This window comes from Aquila chrysaetos, chromosome 6, assembly GCF_900496995.4.
Source record: "Aquila chrysaetos chrysaetos chromosome 6, bAquChr1.4, whole genome shotgun sequence".
In the NCBI taxonomy this organism is placed as follows: Eukaryota; Metazoa; Chordata; class Aves; order Accipitriformes; family Accipitridae; genus Aquila; species Aquila chrysaetos.
In genome coordinates, this window is record NC_044009.1 from 31,375,262 (window position 1) to 31,399,239 (window position 23,978).

The 23,978-nt window shown below is 37.2% G+C and overlaps 1 protein-coding gene across 7 annotated transcripts in view; it reads right to left on the reverse strand.

The window, feature by feature from the left end:
* Positions 1-9,725: 9,725 nt before the first annotated feature.
* Positions 9,726-23,978, reverse strand: part of UBR3 (ubiquitin protein ligase E3 component n-recognin 3) — a 119,658-nt gene continuing 105,405 nt past the window's right edge. For 6 of the 7 annotated variants that reach the window (XM_030018952.2, XM_030018951.2, XM_030018950.2 and 3 more), the window contains 7 exons: positions 22,708-22,832; positions 18,951-19,058; positions 18,339-18,449; positions 17,324-17,500; positions 15,158-15,367; positions 12,815-12,954; positions 9,726-12,204 (listed from right to left, as the gene is read on the reverse strand). In XM_030018952.2, the coding sequence (XP_029874812.1) occupies positions 12,087-12,204; positions 12,815-12,954; positions 15,158-15,367; positions 17,324-17,500; positions 18,339-18,449; positions 18,951-19,058; positions 22,708-22,832 (989 nt within the window). In that variant the 3' untranslated portion in view covers positions 9,726-12,086. The remainder of the gene's footprint in view (positions 12,205-12,814; positions 12,955-15,157; positions 15,368-17,323; positions 17,501-18,338; positions 18,450-18,950; positions 19,059-22,707; positions 22,833-23,978) is intronic. The other variant, XM_030018948.2, reaches the window with a different exon arrangement.

Consider the following 23,978-nt stretch of genomic DNA (forward strand, 5'->3'; position numbering starts at 1 on the left):
GTTTAGCCATTTTTCAGGTTGTTTCTGGTTGCCTGATGAGAATAAATTCAGGTAAATGTTTCTCTTACACACTTCTTTGCTTACAAAAAATCTCAGAGAAACAAATGGGAGGCTGTTCCTTTGCTCAACGTACCAGTGCTTTTTTTCAAGTGAGCACATCATACAAGGCTCCTTCTCACTCAGCTTTCTGTAGCGATCTCTCTGGAAGCATTTTGCCAGCTCATCATGACCACCCTCTGCTTCTTCCACAGAGTTTTTAATTGTATCTGTCTCATACAATGAGACATGCTGATCCATAGGATAAGCAGATCTCTATTTTTGTAGTCAGAAACACGCTGTTGGGCTCTGATCAGCCTTGCCCCGCGGGCTGTGTTTTGGGTGACAATTCCTATCATTCTAATTTAATCTGTTACAAATAAAGAGCAACTGCTGTATTCATCAGCTTCAGTGAAGTCTGACTCACTCCACAGCACCCAGTAGCCCTTCAAATATGAAAGCAATAGATCCGTTCTCATCTGTATTTAACTTAGCAAGTAGTCTGTAAGTAATCTTAATTAAAAAATGACGAGGAGGGCTTTATATCCATATATATTTTCATGTGTATTTAAGATGCAAACTTTAAAGACAGAGGAGCAATGGCATTTCTCCACAAAACTCTTCCAGCACCACCTTTATCCATTGCTGTGCCAGTTTTGTTTTAACAAGGCAGTAGTTTCTGACAGTGAATTGTCATCATTCTGGCCGAAGTACAGTAGGTTTTTTTTACCTTTCCCTTGATTAGTGAACTCTGTGCTTTGTAATTCTATAGACAGACATTTTTTTTTCTAGCATCCACATTCTAGTAAATTACATCAAGATAATGCTTTATCAAAACTGAAAGTAACTGAAGCCAAACCTTGATTCAGATGGTCAGCAGGAAATGTAAATCCTATGTGTTTTCTCTGAATTTAGTCCATGACAACATTAGAAGGAAACTGAGGGGATATAAGAGTCTCCAGAAGTTTTGCTGAGCAGTGCTCCATTTCATACTATTGTTGTTTTGTTGAATTTTTGTACACTGGAGTATACAAAGTCTTCATCACAAGCCATTATTTTCTCCGGTTGTCTGCAGTTGTAAAATCCTGTAGTATACAGGATTATATAAACACTATAACAACAAATTCTAACATAGACAGCAAATAGTAGTATAGACACACACCTGGTCAAGCTGACCCTGTTGGACAATCAACAAGCTTGTCCAAGTGGGATCCAAATGTTAATCCTACATGCCCTCAGTTTACAGAAGTTGTAACATACTTTAAAACATCCCTATCAGTTGTGCATAAGGTTCTAAAATGTCATTGTTCTTTATCAAGTTATCTAAGAAGCACCTAGATTCAAGCAGAAATAACATCTACATGCACTATTCTGCACCTATTCCCTCAGTATTGTCAAGAATTCTTTTATAATCAGAATCTAGAAGCTCTGAGTAGTTGCAGATTTCTCCCAGATTCATATGTTGGTTTTTGAACCATAGAAATTTCCTCAATTATCCCTAAATAATTTTGGCTTATACAATCTAGACCTTCGTGAGCTCTGTTACAAAAGCTCATTTATATCTTAAATCTTCTTTATTTCAATCTCTTGAGTTTATATTTCTCTTGTGCCTGCTTGCTTATTTCTGATGCTGATGGTTTTTCACTCCCTTTTCACTAGGTCCTTGCAGGCCAGCTAGAATCGCTTTTCCAAACACTGCCAGCCTGTTCAAACATACCTGTTTCCAGTCAGGGTACAGTCATGATGGGTAACTACACTGTATTGGAGCTACATGAGTGGTATGCTTACAGACTTCAGATGCCGTGGTGGATTTCCAAACAGACAATGGTCTTCCATGGTGCAGCAATTTTCGTTGCAATGGCTTTGTAAGTACAACTGGAATTCACAACTTGCCAATAGAGTCATCCACGAATCACAGAAATACCATAATATGGAATTTGAAAAGGCAGCTAATTAATTGTAATTTAAAATAACAAAAAACAAAAAAAAACCCAACACCCCCCCCCCAAACCCCTTATCTTAATTCTAACTTGCCTATTTCAGCAGGAACAAATTTCAGATCACATAACCCTTCCATTTTTGTAATGTTACACAGGTTAAAGGAAATGGTTTCTTTTTAGTCATGTTCTTTACTGGCACCTGCACTTCAAAGGTCTGTCTTTGTTAGCAATCAGGCTGTTAATGTAACTGTTTGCAGTAATAGGAAGAGTGTCAATCCTAAACTGCAATTTACATGAACATTGCTTATCCTGCAGCCAAACCGAAACACGCCATATTTAAGTGCAGCCATTGTTTTTTGTTGTTGCTTGCAAATCTCAGGTAGAAAAGAGCAACTCTTAATTGTTGTAATATTTCTGGTTACATGTGCAGTGATAATTGACCCATTATACAATGGCTCTACTAATGCCAGCTCAGTGGGAGATCAAGCCATTCCTAGTTTTTCTTTAGACTGTATTTGAAAATTAAATAATTTGTCATTTGTATGGCCATGGCTAGATGCCAAAAGGTGAAAAGCTGTTATTAAATGAAATGTTATAAAATGCTATAGCCTCAAGAATTGAATGGGAATGGAGCATTTCTTAGGTAGCAAATAGTCTACAGTATTTACCTGATGAGCTTTTCCAAAGTATATTCTATGGAAGCATTCAGTTGCTAAACATTAAGTAGGTGGGGTATTTTGTGAATTTGTTAATGTTTAAATTGACATACAGTATTGACTTGTAGTGAAATATGTAACCAACAAATTATAAATGGAAGTATTTTAATCATAAAACATATCATTATAATGGAACTTACTCCTTCTGCAATTAAAAAGTTGAGATGCACTGTCTTACCCTGATTTATAATCTTAAAATCTTATTTAAATGGATATACACAAACATTATTCACTACAGTAAATCTCTTTAAAAGTCAGGAGGTCTTCATGCTTTTTAAATACCTGTTCATCTCTGTGCGCATTTTTCTTTGCCCGGAGATGAACTTGTGATTACAAACAGAATGCATGATTGCATTAACCTACACACATCATAAACACTGGTGAATCAGAAGTTAATGTAATAATACTAAACAGGTTTGCTGAAAGGGAAAAAAACAGTTGCTGAAGACTCTAAGGACACTGCTGAAATGTGTACTACTACTGTGAAAATCTTAAGGCAGTTTTAAATTCTGGCTATGCAAATATGGATACAGCGCTGAACTCTAAGTATCTGAGCTAATGTGTATCATGTCATATTGTCTTTTCCTACCAGGCCATGAGGGTGCTGCTTCAGTTTTCCTTTCTTAGCTTTTAAATAAATGTGAATGCACCTTGTTCAAAGATTGCCACTGTCTTAGAGAAAATGAACATAAAAACCTCTGTGGTTCAACCAGTTCTACACGTCCCTTTCTTACCTCAAGAGTTTGTCAGCCTTCTCCTTCATTAATGGGGAGACCTCACACTAAGACTTCCCTCCACCAGTGCTTGCTTTCTCTTCCAAATCATGTTTTATTTTGTTCACATGGAAACATCCCCCATCCTACCTGATACTTTCCTCATCTGCATCTCTGCCTGAAGAGTAGGGTTGCTGTATTTCTGAGAACAAAAGAATAAGGTAAAGGGAAGGATAAGGTGTGCAAAGACCATGGTGTGCTGTCATTTCTAATAGGTCTCTGGGAGAGTCCCAGAGCCCTTTTCCAGTCCCAAGTCAGGGCTTAGGCTGCAGGAGTATAGGTCAGGGCCCCTGAAGGAAACAAAGCTGCCAATTCTCAGCCTGCTGAGCCAAAGCCCACGCTGTCTGCCTGCTCTGTCCTGGAGCAAGCAAAATGCTTCAGTTGAGAGTTCTCATCTCTAAATCATAATTTCATCCCAAAGCCCTTCCTGTCCTAGAGTGCCCCCTGTCCCATTCACCACCTGAGAGGAAAAGCAGGACATGTGCAGGTACAGGTACCGTTAGCTGTGTCCAAGGGGTCTAGTAGCCAAGGTCTTATTGCAGTTAGGCTTTCATTTAAACAGATGTCTGAAACGACAGCTCCTAGCTTTAATGCATCTGTGCATACTTGCATACAGATGGTTGCTCTAGCCGAGACATGTAGTTTTGTTCTCATTTGCACTCGTAGAAGAAAAATCCTGAATACAAAACTACTGCATTACTTGAATACAGAGGACAGCAACGGCAAAGCAACTGAGGAGTTTTACAGCATGGATGCGAAGCAAAAACCAGCACAGGGGACTGAAAAGGAGAGAGAACATCCATTAAAAAAATACTTCAGCAATGAAGGAAATGAAATACCAGCAATGTTAATAATGTAAGAGTGGATTCCACTGCCTCTGAAATCAACGTAAGCAGTGAGAAGAATATTGGAGCTTTATGCATATATTCAAAGATGATTTAAACTAGAAGCCAGCAGCTGCAGTGTAGTCAGATAAGGACTATACAAGTGCAGCAAAACTATGTAGGTAGCAGCACAGCATTAAAGAGTAATTACACTTGCATCGGGAAAGAGCAGGAGAAGCAGTTCAACAATATAACAGTTCTAGCCAAGGCTAAAGTGCAAGGTACATAACCATAGTCCAACCCTTACAAATCACAAGCACAAACTGCAGACCTCAGGCAGACGCCTGGACACAGAAGGGGGGAGATGGAATGCCTTATGTAGAGATAGCACTGAAATGTAAATAGCATCACTGAACTATAGGGAGTTAGAATTATATTGGATTCATTCCCAGCTCTAAACTGCAGACAAGAGGTGACTCAGAGGACTTAAAAGCCAACAACAAACAATACACATAGAAGAGCCTACATGCTGTATATTCTAGATACCAATTGCCAAGAGAAGGATCCACACAGATTCTAGCAAGTGATGTGTACCACAGTTAGCAGTACCTAATGTGTAGCTCTTCCACAACATGGGTCAAGTTACCCAAATACCATAAACTTACCCTTTATTCTGCAGAGCTGGAGTGTGATGCTCCCAGGAGTAATCCTTAGTCTTGCTTTGTACAGCTTTCTTCACAGAGGCAGCAGTAATATGACTTGGAGTGCCATTACCACCTCTCATGGATACATTAAGAATTATTGCTGGGCAGACTTAGCATAATTATTATGTTTAAATCTCTGAATTTACCTTTAGTGGATGACCATGTGAACCACTGAGTGGCCTATGTCACCCAAATTCTAGGCCTGAGTAAGTATGCAGTACATTATTAGTAAGTTTGGAAGGTGAACTTATCCCAATAATCATTTCCCTTTCTCAAAGTTCTTTCTCCTTCCCTCTTCCCACATATAGCATGTTGCCCCCCCCCCCATAGTACAGAAAATTAAAAGCTGTAGAAGGAAAAAGTAAAATGAGATAATATTTCATCTTAAGAATATCCTATACAAATTCCCAATAATTACACTGTATACGATTCTAATAAATGGTAGTGCTGGGTAAGAGAAATGTACAGTTCTTTATTTGCTGATTTTTTTCTTACAGCTAACGAGCTCCCTTAGTGTTCAAAATCCATCTTTGCTGCCACATACTTAAAAAGGTAAATCACTTGAATGGGCTGAGCTTTCTTCTATTTATTGTTGCTAGGGGAACCACCTTGTTGGTATTCACCAATGTAACATGTCTTTTGACATGTGTTTCCGAGGACCAGATGCAACACAGCTCTGTAGCATTCAGTGAAAAAATGTACTGCAGGATCCTCGGAAATACACTCACACAGAAGAGCAGCATTACTGTAGTACCTTAGCTTGAAATTGTTTTGGATTTCTTACTTGTTTCTTTAGACAGATAAGAACTGTAAAATTATAGGTAATAATCTGAGTAATACTGCCTAATTCTGCCCACAATTTAAACACAAAGAATCCCAGTCTGTGAAATGTGTCACTAAAATAGTGCCCATCTAATTTTTTTTTTTTTCTTTGAACACTTGTTTCCTTGTATAAGGAAAATTTTCCATATGAAATCTTGGTATTATCAGTTATGTGACCAAAAAAACCCAATCCAAGTAGGGATGAAGTGGAAGTATGAGCCATTTCTGAATAGCCAGGTATCTGAAGGTTATTTGAATGACATCAATCACCTGCTGGAAAGTATCAATTGTACAAATACAGCACTAGACTCATGAAAGGCAATAAGCATCTTTGACTCTCAGAATATATTTGTTTCTTGAGATAGCAGCTTCTGACAGGAAAAAAAAAAAGATTATATAGAGATACTGAAGAGGTATCATTATGTCCAGAGTCACGGTTGACTATGGGAAACAAACCAATTTTAGTCTCCTGGTGATTTTGATTACTGCCAAAATATCTGCATGGGAAGGAGTGACATTTGAGGTTGGAGGCAGCAAAGCATGAAAACATGCAGAAAGCACGAAAGTGAAGCATGAAAGGGCGCTATCTCACTTAGGTCCTGCGTGCACATTTATATTTCTTTGATGATGGCAGATCTACTACCTGGATTGCTGTAACACCAGCTGATCTATCATTATAAAGCAGCACTCATTTGATTTACTTACTGAAACAACAGGAGGTGTTCCCTGTCTTAAAGGAGCTTACAAGCTAGGTGTGAGACAAAACCAACACGATAAAGTGGACAGCTAGAGAACCTAAATGAAACAATACTTAACAGTCCCTTCAGCCGTCCTGAAAATCTTAAGTTTAACAAAACCTGCACATCTATAGTTATATGACGCATAACTTCACACCAGTGGTTCTCACCAAGTACCTTGTTACAGTGATCTCTGAGATTAAAATGGCAGCTCTCTGCTAAACTCTCGAGAGCAATGGGAAATTGTCCTAGAACACAGGCAGTATCTTTTAGGGCCTGTGGAGATACCTTGGAAAGATGCTAAGTTAATTTTAAGTTTTCAAAGCTGATGTTAAACAAATCTAAAATGACTAGCACCACAGAACAAGAAAGCAGCCACAGCCTCTACAAACTAGTTTTCAAGCTGTACCCCCCTGGCTATCCCTGCATAAAGTGCTCTGAGAGAATGCAATTTTATTTGCAAAGTATTGTTATACAGTTGCAGGGGGCCCTCCAGCTGTCGTCGGGTTCTTTTGTTGTGGAATACTACACAAACAAGGTAGTTACATATACAATATGGAGACAACAAAGACATGAAAAACGTGGCTGCATTACACGGAGACAGCCCCAGCTTTTCAAAGAAACAGAAGGAAAACAACACTTCCCACAGCAAACTGTATTAGTGGCTTCAAGAGCCAGGTGCAAAGGATATTCCTTGACACCTGAAAAACAGAGGCTCATTATCTGCTTTCGGTATTTGCCAGTACTTATATGTAAGTCCCTAAGAACATGTTCTGATCTGGTATGTGCTTCAGTACACAGTTCCATTCTACTTTAACATGTGACCCATACACACTTGGTCACCACATTTAAGGCCAAAGCACAGAGGCAGTAGATATGCCCAATACTTAGAAAAACTGTTGTTAAAATGAAGGAAACAATACGTTTGGGGTTTTTTCCAGTTTTAATGTCTGAAAGGTATCTTGCTTTTTTTTGTTGAAACATTAAAAAAATTAAAAATTCAACCATGACAAATAAGCCCAGCATAATAATTTTCAGTCAAAATTATTAAAAAGTTTAGTAGTCATGAGTTGAAAGCAGTCCTATGATGGGAAATGTATTAGACAACAGGTGATGTAAGCAATTCCAGTAGCTAAAATAACACAGACATTATGGGCAGCATAAGAAATTGACTGAGGGAGTTTGATTTTACAGGAAAACAGTTTTCTCCCAGAAAATTCCTGCTCCATGACAGCACGTAATGGAAGAAAGAAAAAAAAATCAACTCCAGTCCTTAAAACATTTTCTCCATACTCAGTGGAAATGGAAACGTTTACCATCCATGTGGTACATACAAGGGATAAAGACAAAAGGAATAATAAGCTGTTTATTGGGTAGTAAATCATTCAATGATGTGAGGGGTTTCCATGGAACCAGCTCCTGTTTTCACAAATTAAGAGACCAGCCTGCTCTACATCAAATGACAGAATTACAGGAAATGGCTTTTTAAATAATGGTACTTTCACGAAAGCTCATTTTGAGACATTTTAACTGGGACTCAGAGCTAAATTTAAAACACTTTTCAAAAGAGTGGGGTTTTTTTCCACACATTTTCCTGTACCATGCAAAAGCATACATTGCAAAAATCATGTTTCAGGGTGGTAAGATTAGCTTTTTGAAACTATAATTTATTTAACGAGATTCAATTTTGCTTTCTCAGTATTTCAAAGAAACACAATATTTGAAGCATGTGGCATTAAATCTGCTGAATATTATTAGTGCTAAGAAAGTACAAATGATACAGTGAATAAAAAAAATTAAAAACCTATCAATTAAAAGGATTTTTAAATTTACTAAAACATCCTGGCCCATTTATACAGCTGAGAATTCATGCAGTGTTTGACTTCACTGCGAATATGCTTTTCCTACTTAAGGACATCCATTTCCAGGAATTAATAGCTAGTACAACCTAGCAGGATTACAACTGCAGTGACAGGACATGATAGTGGCAGAAGAGGCAGGGTAAGTCACAAGGCTGAACCCGCAGCAGCTGGGGCTCTTCTCAGTGTCAAGAGCACTTGCAGGCAAACAACTGCCCATCTGAGAAAACACGAGTAGGTGCTCGCGGCACTACGCCCTACCAAAAGGAGGCATTCATGTAGTATGGCCTTCAGACCAGCAGTATTCATCTCACTGACTGTAGTGAGCAGCAGTCCACGCAACAGAAATTGTCACATAGAGCCAGCCTCCTCAGATTACACGCACTCGCTCATATCCCGCAGTTGATAATTGAGAGCTGTGAACCTCCATACGCTGGGTCAGCTCATTCCTGTGGTTTTCTTACTTTGCAGACAGCATAATTTCATTCTTATCTAAGCTAATCCCCAGACAGGCTCCATTCATCATTACCCCCACCTCTGAGAAAAGAAAGTGAAAAGCAGGACTGCAGAATCTGGGTTAGATGAAAATTACATCTAAATCATATCAACATCAGCACAAAACTAGCTGTCTCCTCTGGCAGCTATACACACAGCCCAGACTGATCCCATGGGATTCCGAAGTAGAGAATGACATTTGTTGGATACTATAGCAAAAGATCCTCTTTTTAAAGGAAAAATGTCATTTGCTTGTGAAATACTGTCAGTTATGCAAGATTCCTACTGCAGAGGTGATGAAAATATGAATCGAAAATTTCAGGCCACCACTAAAAGACACTATTATCCAAAGGTCAAGGTCAAAACAAGACTGTTTCACCAAATTTCTCAAAGGTCAAAAGAAAAGGAAAAATTTAATACATATAAATACACATTCATCAAATTGAAGTAATAGTTATTCCAGAAACAGATTTGACAGAAAAGATGATCAAGCACGGTTTTCCCAGAAGTACAGTTTCTCAACTCAGCATTTTAGCAGTTTGCAGCAGCAACGCTCTAATAGCTGGCATAAAATTAAGCACAACTTTAAGTGGTATAGTTACGAGTAAAATAAAATAATCCAAATTACTAATACAAAATACATGACTGTGTGTAAGTAACAAAAAGAAAAAAAACATAGCAGATTTACTCTCTATGCAAAGTACTTTGCATGCATAAGCTTTTGACATTTAAGTAACTGCCTGGCTATCAGGTGGAATGCAATAATAACTACATTTTGGATGACTGGGGTAGAGAGAAAAAATTTCACGAACACACAGATTGACAGTAGACTTTTATTAACATATCTTACAATGTCAATTACTGTATTCCTAGTTTTATACTCTTCTGATGTGTTATAAAGATTGATTTAGATTCTACAGTAATGTACTGTACTTAAATGATCATTCATACAGGATATCACACCAGAACATTTGAGTAATACACGCACACACCACTCTAGTTTGGACCTGTTATTTTTCAAGGGTAGCTTAATAAAGTAGGATTAAAAAAGTTATGGGGGAAATCAAAATTCTTGTTTAGCAGCATGCAAGGATATTCAAGTACAATTTTTCAACGAAGTGATTTTTTTTGTTTTGTTTTTAAATTGACTGGTGACTAATTCACCAGTACTAAAATAAACACTATGAAATACCCAAATCTTAAAGTTAAGGCTAATAGTTTTACTTCACATCCATATGCACAACCAGACAACATTCCATTTTAAATAAAACATAGTAATCAAATTCTGGATACATTATCTCTTGTAAATATAGCATGGGAGCTTCAAACTACAGATTACTCAAGTTCATGAGCCCTGTAATAATGTTATGCTGGAGATGTAAAGAATCTTTTTGCTCTTTAACCACACTTACAAAATGGCCTGATATTCATAATGAGCAATGCAAAAATATTACAGGCAGAACTTATAATACAGTATCAAAAAAGTAATATTTTGGAAAAGACATAGCCATTTAGTTGGTGAAACAGAGTAATTCTAATCTTACAGGAAGTACTGTAATACTTTTGAAATATATATATATATATTTATATGTATGTATAAAAACCAGCATCCTTTATTGTGGGTTTTTTTGAATTGCAGGTATCCAGAAAAACTCATTGTATTTACTTACTTTTCCTTCTGTCCATTCTCCTTGATTGCTATACAGTCATTTTATTTCCCCTATACACTTTTCACTAGATAATGACTTCCACTGGGGAACTGTTTTCATTGTATATGTGGTTTTATCATACGATGTTTTTATTTTACACATATAAATTTTATTTTACACACAAACTAGGAAAGTCAAAACTACCAGGAACTGCTTGGTAGTACTGTACGAAATAGCCAACAAATGTCCAACACTTGTGAAAAACATTAGTAGCAATATATTACATACCAGTATTTTAACTATAATCTTTCCTACCTACTTACACTGTGGGGTTTAGCCCAGTCATGCTTGTTCTCATGAATTTTTCAGCCCTCTAAGCATAAACTGTTTTGGCATTCATCCACTGAGGCTGCACATGCATTGGTTGTTCATCTAGGCTATCTCTGTTGATTTTTTTTTTTTTTATTCCTTTTTAGGAAACCAAGCAGAAAGAACAGTGATTACTCTAAACAAATACAATATAGAGGAACCTCCTGAAGTGACAGGAAAGATACAAAATTATGTTTCATTTGCAGAATAGCCTGCACATTTCCAATCCAATCATTCTGAAAAGTACATCTGGTTTGAAATGACAAGCAGGCTTATGGTTGTTATGGTCGTAACTGGGATCTGCTATGTTGGGCACCATACAAATTCTGTATATACAGCAATTTCTGTATGTGTTATCACTAACAGTTTATTCAACTGATATGGGAAAAAATCTCCATTCAAGAAAAGACCAAAAAAAAAAAAAAAAAAAAAAGAAAGAAAGAATATGTGTTCTGGATTACATTAAGAGCAATAAGATACCTAATTTACAGCTATTTCACTTATTTATGGAGGAAAAAAAAATGAAATTCCTGAGAATGCATAAGGTTTCAGTAATGCCTGAAATATTTCAATAGACCTCTCATGATAAGTGAAATACTCTTTAAAATTCAACTTTCAGACCAATTGTTACCATGCAGTCTCACAATCATTTTACAAATCCTGTCTAATTACAAACGTGTATCAAGCAAAAACCTCAAACCAACACAAAAAAGGCAAAGAAATTTTAGTCAACATATTTAGTAGATGTAGTAGACATATACACTGTTTCAGCAAAAAATTGCAAAAAACTCAACTCCATGCAGAGAAAAATAAAAACCTGACAGCTATCCCTGGAGCCTCTAAACAACTGTAAGTAAAATTTGTGCTTCTTAACAATAATGGGCTTTTAAAAACAAAAGAAAAATGGACTACTGAGTGCAATCAGATTGCTCACACCATTCTGAGGATTTAATTTCCATTATTGTATCATTATTTAGTAGCAAGAGCAGCTAATTTTGCAAAAATTTCACATGTTGATGAAGTTCCATTTCCCTTTTATGCCCATACCCCACTCCACCCCGAGCCAAAGAGCTAAACTCCCATTCAATTAAAGCTATTGTCAGTCAAGATGCATTCATTCACGGTAACAGCAGTGATATGGTGTGTAGAAGATGATGATGATTTACAAGCCATTATAATGTGGCCCCCATCTTTTATTGATATGATCAAAAGTATGAGACACCCACTGCTGCTCAAGCACTTTGTATCTTTCCTTGCATATGTAGAGAGGCTTACCACGCCTGCAGAAAAAAAGAGGAAAAAAAAGAAAAACAAAAAAGAAAAACAAATGGTTAATATGCCAACTAAATGGAAAACTGCTTCATTATATAATCAACACACAATACTTGGACAACTTTTTTCCCAGGGAAAGCATGCATTTCTATTGTTGAGGGGCTTTTGCTTTTAATAAGGTAACTGCTGGGACTTCCCTTCCTCCCTCTTGGATAGCAGAATCCAGGAATCATCTCTTGTTCTCTCAGGCATGTGTCGCATGGCAGCTACACTCCTCCCCTTCACTGGAATCCAACTGCATCATTTGATTAAAGGCCAAGCAACAACTTTGGGAGAGAAGTGTTTCCCAACGCAACACAGAATTGACCATCATTGGGAACAGCAACATAGGAATCTGTCTGTTGGGTGCCTGGTGTGTGTAACTCAATGATCATGATTATACCACCTTGTGGAGGGGCAGAGGGAAGTAAAAAATGTCAGTCCAACTTGAAGTAAATGGGAATTTTCCACTCAAGGAAGGTAGAGATCTGTTATTATCTGTTATTGCATGTATTGCATAACATAAAGCTGATCTACACAGAGGAGCAACGATGAAACACAGTTATAATGAAAAATTACCTAAGATCTCGGTCTTCTTCACCATGTGCATCTAGATAAACAGAACCCCAAAGGCAGAAACGATGGCCTCGTATGATGATGATTACAGAAGCATTAATCAAAAGAAATATTCCTGTCCCAGCTCCACAGTTTTGAGAATGCTGTAATATGGGTATAGAAAGGGAAGATGCAAAGATTCTGTTAGTGTCTGTCAACTTTGTAACAAAAAGGATTTAAAAAAAAAAAAATTAGTTTTGCTTGAAATAACATACACATATTATTTACTAAGAAACAGTTTGACAGAAGGATAGCCTGCCCCAAAATTCTCCCAGCAAATTTGAGCTCCATGTCTTGTGCTGCCATAACAACACCTGCATACAAAAATCGTTCCCTACTCAAAAAGGGAGGATATTCATTATCATGTAAAAACAGAATTGCCTAACAAAAAAGAGCAAAAATATTCTCTACAATATTTTGAATTTGTTGTTGTATAGCAAACTGTATAGCATGACCAAATATTTTTCATAGATGGCAAGAGAAAGTATTCAGAAAAACTTAATATTACCTCTTTTACAATAGTCTGTACAACTAAACATTTGCTTTCTCTATCCATGTGTCCTGGTTTCAGCTGGGATAGAGTTGATTGTCTTCCTAGTAGCTGGTACAGTGCTATGTTATGAGTTCAGTATGAGAAGAATGTTGATAACACACTGATGTTTTCAGTTGTTGCCAAGTAGTGTTTATACCAAGTCAAGGATTTTTCAGCTTCTCATGCCCAGCCAGCGAGAAAGCTGGAGGGGCACAAGAAGTTGGCACAGGACACAGCCAGGGCAGCTGACCCAAAGTGGCCAACAGGGTATTCCATACCATGGGACATCACATCTAGTATAGGAACTGGGGGGAGTGGTGGCGGGGGAATCGCCGCTCTGGGACTAACTGGGTGTCGGTCGGCGGGTGGTGAGCAATTGCACTGTGCATCATTTGTACATTCCAATGCTTTCATTATTGCTGTTGTCATTTTATTAGTGTTATCATTATCATTATTAGTTTCTTCTTTTCTGTTCTATTAAAACGTTCTTATCTCAACCTGTGGGTTTTGCTTCTTTTTCCCGATTTTCTCCCCCATCCCACTGGGGGCTGGGGGGAGTGAGTGAGCGGCTGCATGGTGCTTAGTTGCTGGCTGGGGTTAAACCACGACACCATGCTCACAGATCTAGTCTATGGCTCTACAAATCTAGTAAAAAAAAATTTTTTTTTTTTAAATAATTCTTGCTTGCTTCAATATCATTCATCTCTGTGAATAGCATAATCTGTATTAACTAAATTCATTTTAGCAATTAAAAAATGTGCTCTTACTATATAGTTTTATTACAAGTAGTGGCTAAAATCCCATCATTTATACTAAAATGTAATTAATTATACAGATTTTTAATTCTTTTTTTTGTAACTTTCTGTTTTCATGAAGCTTGACACCTTAAATAAAACTGTTAATTCTATTTTAAATTTTGCCCACCCCTTCTTCTCCCACCATATTAGCAGTATGAGAGAGAAAGGCAAGTTCAAACAATTTCAAAAAGGTCCAAGATCCCTCTGAAATTTCTTTGGGCTTGACTTTATGCCCCATTTGTAAATATCTCCCCAACAAATTCCCCTCATAGTTTTGTAAAGACCATGTAGCTCCAGCCTTCTACTAACTGTTCTATGGTAGGAAACAGAACAGCTCTCAAAGCAAACCTTTACCATAGAAGGGAAAACAATACTAGATGCTGTCCCATTCGGGTTCCTGAAAGAACTTACATATATGCTGACTAGAAAACTTTGCTCCTGAATTAAAGTCAAAGGCCTTAAAATGATGCTTATCTAGCTATAGTCTGTAGATCACTGGTAGATGGTCAGGTATATCAGAAAGTACTCTATAAAAAGGAAAAAAAAAACCCCATACATTGATATTCTTATGTACACAGAAAGCAAGGAAACAGAACAGAGGAAAATTAAAATAATATATGAACAATCAGAATGTAGACAAATTTCAATTAGTTATGAATCAAAACCATGTATCAACATTACACACAATGGCTTTGTAAGAGTTTTTCGAACAGGTGAAATAGGTTATGGGCTTAAAAGGGTAAATAAATTGCTCTCTAGAATCCAGTCTAGGTCCATCTATCAGAAATAAGCACTAAACATTATTATTGGGGTTTGGAATAGATGACGTTTAAACATCCCTTCCAACCCAAAGTATTCTACGATTCTTTGACTCTATAAACACGTTTTGGAAAGAAGACCATCAAAACTGAGCAATGGAGTTAAAAAACTATCCATGAGTGTGAATATCAATTACAGAATTTGAATTAACTCTCTTACCAGTACACATTCACAGTAACTCTGTTGTTTGCAGCACAGTCCTTTCAAGCATACAAAAGTACCACAAACTAGACAAACAGCAGGATCTTTAGGAACCTTGGTACAAACAGTACAAGTCTTTCTGTGATAATACTGAAAAATGGTATTATAATTCTCAGGCAACTGAAGGAGGCGTGGCAAGTCCCACTTAGGTTCCTGGATAAGCAAAGCCTACAGATAAGATAAGAACAATGTATCAGTTCCACACATTCATTTATGCATTTACATTTTCTAAGAAAAGAGAATAACAAAGAAAGGAAGCATGCAGTTTGAAAATCTCTCTCTTCTTCTGCATTTCACAAATTTAGAAGTCAAAAGTCACCTTGCAATAGTCACCAGCCTCTGGCTGCACACCCTCCCCAACTGTAGTCACATTTCATCTTTTGTAACAGGTGCAAAATGGGCACGAGCCTTTTCCCAAGGATGTTTTCTAAGTGTGACACTTTTTTAGCGCAGAATTCTTCATAGCTAAAACAAGAGGATTAAGAGTGATCTACAGGGAAGACTCCCACTCGCTACACTAAGTTGTCTTGGCAACATCAACACACTGTTGCCAAACGCTGGCACTGACTATGAAAGCTGTCTCCTGGCTAAAATTTAGACTAAAACTTTCAAAACCAGTACTGAAGTTAGGCTCTGTATATGGTATTTGAGGACACCTGCCTGACAAGAAAACTCAACAGGGACTTTTTACAAGGGCATGTAGTGATAGGACAAGGGGTAATGGCTTTAAACTGAAAGAGGGTAGATTTAGATTAGTAATTAGGAAAAATTTCTTTACTGTGAGGGTGGTGAGGCACTGGAACAGGTTCCCCAGAGAGACTGTGGATGCCCCATCCCTGGAAGTGTTCAAGGCCAGGTTGGATGGGGCTTTGAGCAGCCTGGTCTAGTGGAAGGTGTCCGGGCCCATGGCAGTAGGGTTGGAACTAGATGATCTTTAAAGCCCCTTCCAACCCAAACCATTCTATGATTCTATGATTTTCAAAACTGTGTGGCACACATAAATTTTGAGGCCATTAAGAACTTAACAGTACTCAAAAATTTTTTATAAGGCAGGCACTACGTAAATACTGGTTTCAAAGCATAACTCTTTTGCTCTTAAAAACACTGTCCAATTTTATGGTTCTTTTTGTTGGTTTTTTTTTTTAGACAGTGATGTCTTTTCCCTCAACCTACTCATTTTTACTGGGTTTATAAAATTGATGGGCATAGAGGTCAGATGGGATCTTCCTTGCAAAGTGTAAAATTTTTTGAAGTGTGTATGACCTCAAAACCTAACTTAAAAAAAAAAAAAAAAAAAAATTTGCATTTGTACCCAGTTCCTTTTCAATCATGGAAAGAACGCTATCACAGTTTCACTGCAATCTCTCTCAAATGCCTATCAGATTGGCAGCAACTGTGTTTTGAGATTAACCTGAGTATTCAAATTTTCATTCACAATAGCCTAATTCATGCCTGCAAACATGCAAACGCAGGTGCAGATCATGTTGCAGAGTGAAGAATGCATCTGGCTTGCCTCTTTGACACTGTAAACTTAGGAGAGGGGGACTTGAATTGTTGAAATACAGCTTCTTCATAAAAACAATGCAGTAATGTTGAAACATGTCCATTTCACAATTGATATTCCAATTGCACTGATTCAAGTCTTGGTATTGTTTAACCTTCAGAGAAGATGTTCCATCTTTTATCAGTCAACTATTACACAACTTTTATCCTTTTGATTTTTTTTCAGTATTGTAACTGAAGATGCTCAAAAATATCAACAATGTCTAACAGGCAAGAAAAACCACAGATAAGTATTTTCTTAAAGGACAAAGTTTCTATTACATGTCCTTGATAGGCTTCAGGTGCAGAAGATATGGGTACACTTAGTATCATTCAAGGAGAGCATTTCTATTTTCTTTCTCCAGCAATCATATAAAAACCACATAGTTTTTTTTCTTCCTTTTTTTAACCAGTCCAAACCATATCCACTAACTAATATTTCTGATTACAATTTCTCTCTCATTTACAAGTCAGGTTCTCAGATCCTTATCCAAAACAACAGTGTATGTGCATAGTGAATCAAGCAAAAAATAGCTGCTTCCACATTAGGACTACTTTGGAAAAAGTAATTTTGCTACATACCTTTACTTGATCTGGATGTTTGTCTGCAAATGAAACCAATTCTGAGCACCACTGTGATACCATGTCAAATGCTGGCACTGGCCAATCGAGACAAGAGGCACTGGTGAACTGATGAGCTGACTGAAAAGACGGTAATAGACCCAGGCAGCTTGCAAGAACTGTGAATTCTTCATCTTCCTTTTAGGTACGAAACCAGAGAGGTTTAGATTAATGCCTACACTCTGAATTTGTATATCGTTTATTAAAAATGTATCCATTCCAATAAAAAAAAGTAAAGACGTTCTAGTACAATGATGCCAATAGTCATGTTCAGAGACACAGAAAAGCTTCCATTTTTTCCAGATTACCTCAAACTGGATTCTCAAAATACAAGAAAACTGGTCAGGAAAAAAAACAAAACAAAACAAAAAAACAAACCACAAAACCACAAAATCCAAAAAAACACAAATGAAAACAGAAAACCCCAAACTCCCCAGTGATTTTCTTCCTGTTTAGCACCCCAAACTGGCTTATAGCTGTTTTAGAGATGAGATGATTTTGAGGCAAGGAAATGAGAGAGCTGACCTGCAGCAAACTCTACTTAAATCAGTCACGGAATGTAAACATAATTGTCCGCTGATGCAATGTCTCTGAGAATAAAGTCCAAGTATTAACAGGCATTAAGCAAAATCAGGACTGAATTCCAGTCTGTGTGGAAATTATGACATCTCTGCAAATGCTGGTCAAGTTTTAAAAGTATGTTCGTATTTTATGAGACAGGCATCTACGACCTGATAAAATAAGCATGTATTTGCTGAATTTTAAGAATATAGTACCATTTTTCAGGGAAACTGCCTTGAAAACAAATTTACAGAAGACAGACAATGCTACAGAGCAATGCTATAAAATACAATTTAAAAAAATAAAAGTCTTAGGACAAAAAATACACACCATGAAAAAGACACCTTAAAACTCTAATTTTTTTCTCTCTAGTTTTTAAATGGAAACATTTGAGTGTACCCCTCTCAATTTGTACCTGGCAACTAGGTAAATCCCCTCCAAAAAGATGGTGTTGAAGAAGGCTTGTGATCCTGAGGAAAGGCAGGCAGAACTGTTGCAGATAGCACTCTACAGAATCAGGATTTACCTACAGGGGAAGGAATCAATTACTAAATTCTGCCCCAGATAAGTTGCTCCTATGTAAGAAACTCCAATATTAATCCAATGTTTTTTTAAGCATACTATATAAATGACTGCATCAAACATACATTCCAAAGGCCAGCATTTCACTAATAATCTGAAAGAACTCTGGGTTTTCTTTCCCCCTTGACAAATGTTTTTTCTACTTAAATATTCAGTTTTCCAAGTTTCTGAAAGCTCTTTCATACATATGATCAAAACCCACAATTATAAGAAGTATTTATCAATAACTTTCTCAACACAGCACTGGCCACATATGATATTAGTAAAAGAAAGATTTACACAGGCAAACTGTCCCAAAGGGATGTGCTTTGATCTAGAAAATAAAGAGTTGTACTGCAGTCTTTAGCAAGATCAGAGAAAAATCATATAACAACAAGGTTGAAAAAATTAAATAAGAGGCAGAAAGCGGACATGCTGGATAAATTCTGCAGAGATTTGCCAATACCACTCTTAATTCTTCAGTCTCTTCTTCTTCATATATCTTTCCCTTAGACAGCTCACTAATCACATGACCCAGCAATACTTCCCAAGATTTTTCTCCACTGGATGTATTCTGCAAATAAGAAGGAAAGAAATCTAAAATGCACTGGTCATGAAAAGGAGAGAAAGTTCCTGTAATAGTAACAGTGATTAAGTACATTTCCTTTTGATCAACACATGAATTTTGACCTACAAAGATACACACTGGTTAAAAAAAAAAAAAAAAAAAAAAGTTTTATAGAAAGGGACTGCATTTAGCTCACAGAGTGAAATGTGAATTGCTGCTTTAATTACATATGTTCTAAACTGAGTGTTATATAAAAACACTTTAATGATGTTGCATTCCCCACATTTTTTCTGTGAGTATAAAAATGCTTACTTTAAAATTAGGAAGAATCTCTTTATGGATACATAGTGTTTTGACAGAATTTGAATTCTAAGACAACTAATTGGGGGGGGGGGGGGCGGGGGGGGGAGGGGGAGGTAACTCTGTAAAACGTACCAACCAGAATGAGTTACAAAACGCTTGCTATGTATTTTAAGTTGAAATGAGTCTATCAGAAAATGGAAAGTTGTGTTTGGAATGAACAATATCTACTATAGATGGAAAAAAATATTTAGTGGAAAAAATAAATAGCTACTTAGCTTTGTGCCATAGCATTTACATTTAAAGGCAACAATTATAGAAAACCATCAGAGATAGAAAGCAGTATTCCCGTAAGTATTTTTCTTCTAAGTCATAGTAAATTCTACCCAGGAAAAACATACATAAATGGATGTGAATTTTGAGCTCTGTTAGTATATCATCAATATAACAAACAATGAGGGAGTGGAACATTACTGGGATTCTTTAAAAAAACATTCCAAAACAACTACGTGAGATTAAATATATAAGGACTTCAGTACATAACAATGTACGTAACTAATCAGTTGGTTTCTTTATTGCATTTTGACATCAATTATAATTGTTAATTTTAGATGGGGTCTTCACCTTTTAGCATAGGGAAGGCAGACTTGCTGTTTATGCTCATAGTCTAAGAACCAGAAGGCAACATATATTTAAAAAGGCAGTTAGGACAAACCTTTCATCTACATTATTCCTGGAAGTTTACTCCACAGGCATTTACAGTGTGCTTCTATGACACCATAAGGCACCTTGCAAAGGTAATGAGAATGAAGTTGGGAATCAGAAGTAGAATATCCACTTCTCAGCCCTGCTGAGAAATTGAACTCTTAATGTTGTTGGATCATTTGGCATGAATATAGAGGAAAGACTTCAGCTTGTGTTTAATGTCTCCGATACCAAATTGAAATAGATTCACTTGGCATTATCCACAGACAAAAGTTAAGTAAGGTGTGATCTGTGTAGTCATCCCGGGATCAAAATGTCAATATTATCAGCACTTAAGAAAAAGCCAGCCTGAACCATACGTTTTAAACCATCTGGCCCTCAAGAAACTTTAAAGAAAGAACTTGGATTCCTAAATTAAAAACCAGCTTCCCTTGTGACATGCAAAGAGAAAGAATTCATCTGAGGACTATGGCTAGGCTCAAAACCAGAAGGGCTGCCAAAGGGCTGGGAGAGAGGAACAGGGAGCTGTGCAATTACCACTGGTTGATGCTCAGTGCTCAGAGGTCTTTCGCACACATACAGGGTCCAGGCAGCAACACTGTGCAGGAGGAGGAGCAGGAAATGGGAAAGACATCCAGGGAAGGGCAAACTTGCATGTGGGACTTTTGCTAAGCCTCTGCACTTGGGGTGGATTATCACTGGGGTGGGATGGAAGCCAAGAAGGAAGTAAGCGTAGGAGTCTCTGAAGGATCATGCAGAGATCAACCCAAGCACATACTGCCAAGCTGCTGTCAGAACTTGGACCTTTGTACACAGATGATCTACACAAGACAGACAAGAGGAAGGAGGAGGACGTTTTCAAGGGAGAGTGAAAGATGCTGTCAGTATAGCACATATGCAGCAGGGAAGAGTGTTCCTAATCTACCTCCTACCTCTTTTGCTCTCCTCACTTGGGAAACTGTCAGCCTTCAATGGGCTTCTCATAGAAGAAAAGTCAAAATCCTCAAACTGACAGAAGTTAATCTGTTGTGTTATTTGAATTACACTAAGTCACAACATCCATTCACAGTAACATACTGTTTAATGTGCTACTATTTCCCACTCGGCCTTATCATCTATCAAAGACAGGCACACTAGTGAAAATTCCACTAAAATGGACTGTCTTTAATATCAAGAGAGATGGCTACTTCATAAATCCATTATCTGAGCCGTTATCGTAATTTGCAAACCTGAAGTACAAGTGCTTTATGTGAAGCAAATGCTTTCACATGCTTCTATAAGAAAACATCTTAGTATTAATAGGGAGCAAGCCCACCTACCACATGCCCTAAGTCTATTTTCATACAATAAAATCTCTCACTGTAGACAGAAAATTAAGCATTGTAAATATATGTTCAGATAAACTGCAACCTCCGCTACTAAGAAAAAGGCAGTCCATGTTTATCATATGGACTATGAAAGAATATAAGCTGGTAACACTTCAACCTATTTATATGCTTTCTGCCACAAACTTTAAACTCCAGAATTATCTATCGCTTGGGAATCACTTAAGTAAACAGAAAAATGGAAGAAAAAAAAACCCCTCACCAGCAACACTCTCAAGCAAATGTTCTTGAAAATCTAAGAAAATGACAATATGTTGAAAGAAGGGGGTGGAGAGGGAGCCAACAAAATGCAGTACTGCCCAGTGATCTCAAATGCTTAATGCAAGTCCAGAAAGAAAAATCCCACATAGCAGGAGTTTGGCCAGCAGATAATTTGTCCTTAATACCTTGGAGTTGTGACTGACCAGTATGACAAATCTTAACTTACATGTGAAAAAACAGGTCATGCTTCTCAGCATGCATTTCATTTTACAGCCAACATATTCTAAGGCCCAGCTGTTGTATAAAGGGGTATTCCTCTACCCTTTTCCTCTCCTGGCCCCAACACTTTCATCCTTTCCCATGGTCTGGCATTGGCACTCCTCTGACCTGGGGAATCAATCCATGGAGCAGAAAACTAACTGAAGGATTAAATGAATGCCAGTGCAGGGAACTGTGTCTTTTGGTGGGAACTGGCATTCAATCAGCTGAACTGAAATAGCAAGACACGCCTTCACTTTATTTGTAAATATCATCAAAAGGCAAGGAAATGATAGTGAAATACCTACCTGCCTAGTCTACAAATTTCCTTCTCTGCCGCTTCATCACATGAGCACTCTAGACCACATATTGAGAGAAACTTGTATGGCTAGCCACAAATCACATGAACAAATAAGAAAAAGACAAGAGTTTTCTCCCTCACCAACAAGCTTGCCTGCTTTTACTGTAAAGGAGTGCATCAGATCAGCCCATGGTTTATTTAGGAAGGCTTCAATTTCACAGGAAGGAAAGCTGCATTTACTCAATACCATTGCAACAAACTCAAGACTGAAACTACAGAGATACAGCCTCAAATCTAAAACTCAGTTCTGGAACTAGATATTCATTGTGAAGCTTTTAAGTCTCATCACATACCAAAACCTGCAAAAATTGCGCACACAGAAAAAAATTACTGGGTTTATGTGAAGCAGAAGCAAATTATTATATGCAAAGCAAATGTATCTGTTACACTCTTAACCAGAAATACAGAAGCAAAACTTCATAAATGTTTTAGTAAATTAACCAACCTTTTTGAGATCTCCTGACTCTTTCCATGCCGTCCTATCTTCAGCACTGCATTTAACAGAAAGTGCTGCCAAACCTTGAGTATACAATAAAGTGAACAGCACTTTTATAATGCAGGTGAAGTGTTCTGTAAAACAAAGTCAGTCATTTTTTAACACTTGATATTTTTAGCAAATATACTGATTACAGAGTCTCTAGTTATGGAAATTATGCTTCTCAAATGAAAAGGAAGCGCTATACTAAAAGTACAAACCCCCAAAACATACAAAACAACATAAATACATTTACTGGCTTTCAGAAATGACTTGGCAGCCATAGTGAACAGAACAAGTACAGGGCAAGTAACTTTCCACCGCTCCATATGTTCGTCTTAATCCTGATCAGCAGTGACTTCCTCCTAGCGAGCCGTTGATATTAGAAAATTCTATTTTGTCCAAACGTTACATCAAGTTAAGCTACTGATTACTGATAGCTACAACTAATTGGGTGCTGTAAACGTAAGCAAATGCATATCCTACCATCTCTTCTGGCAATGATTAAACCATCTGGGGTAAGTTACATTCATACAAACACTGGAAAAGTTAAGCTCCCAAAGAAATCACTGTAAGAAGGACATTTAGCATACTTCAGTTTCTATCCCTTCACTTCCAGATATGGATCCAGCCATACAAGACTTGCTGCAGATCACTCTTCAGCGAGTACCTATTTATTGGACCTCATGTGAATACAGGAAGAGGACAGAAGATAGACTGTCATTTTAGAAATTACCTGCTTTTGCAAGATCTTTATTGTTTACAATTTTTCATAATATTTAAAGGATTATTATCTCCTACATGTAGGCTGCAGGAGAAAGGCTTTGAAATCTTTTGGCGGAAGCTAGCAACAGAGGCAAAATAACACTTCCTAAAACTGGAACAGGAGAAAAGGTGAATGTGATCATTCTCTGAAATGAAGATATGGTAGCAGTCCTTTTTAATCTTTTTACTTTAGGTTCTATTTCCCATCCCAAATAATCTGATTTTTTTAAATCTAGGCAGATCAAAGAAGTTTCTATCATCACTTATACCACTTGTTAAGCAGAAACATAACTATAATATATATCTAAAACAATGTATACAAAAATGAGGGTTTTAAAAAGTCCTCTCAGGCTTTGAAGTCAAGCAAAACAATTTTATTTACATAAGCACCTCACAAAAATTGGGTTAAATTCATTCTTTCTTCCCAAAGGATTTAAACGAGCTTTGTATGTAAAAATTAAAAAGGAGGTAAGGGA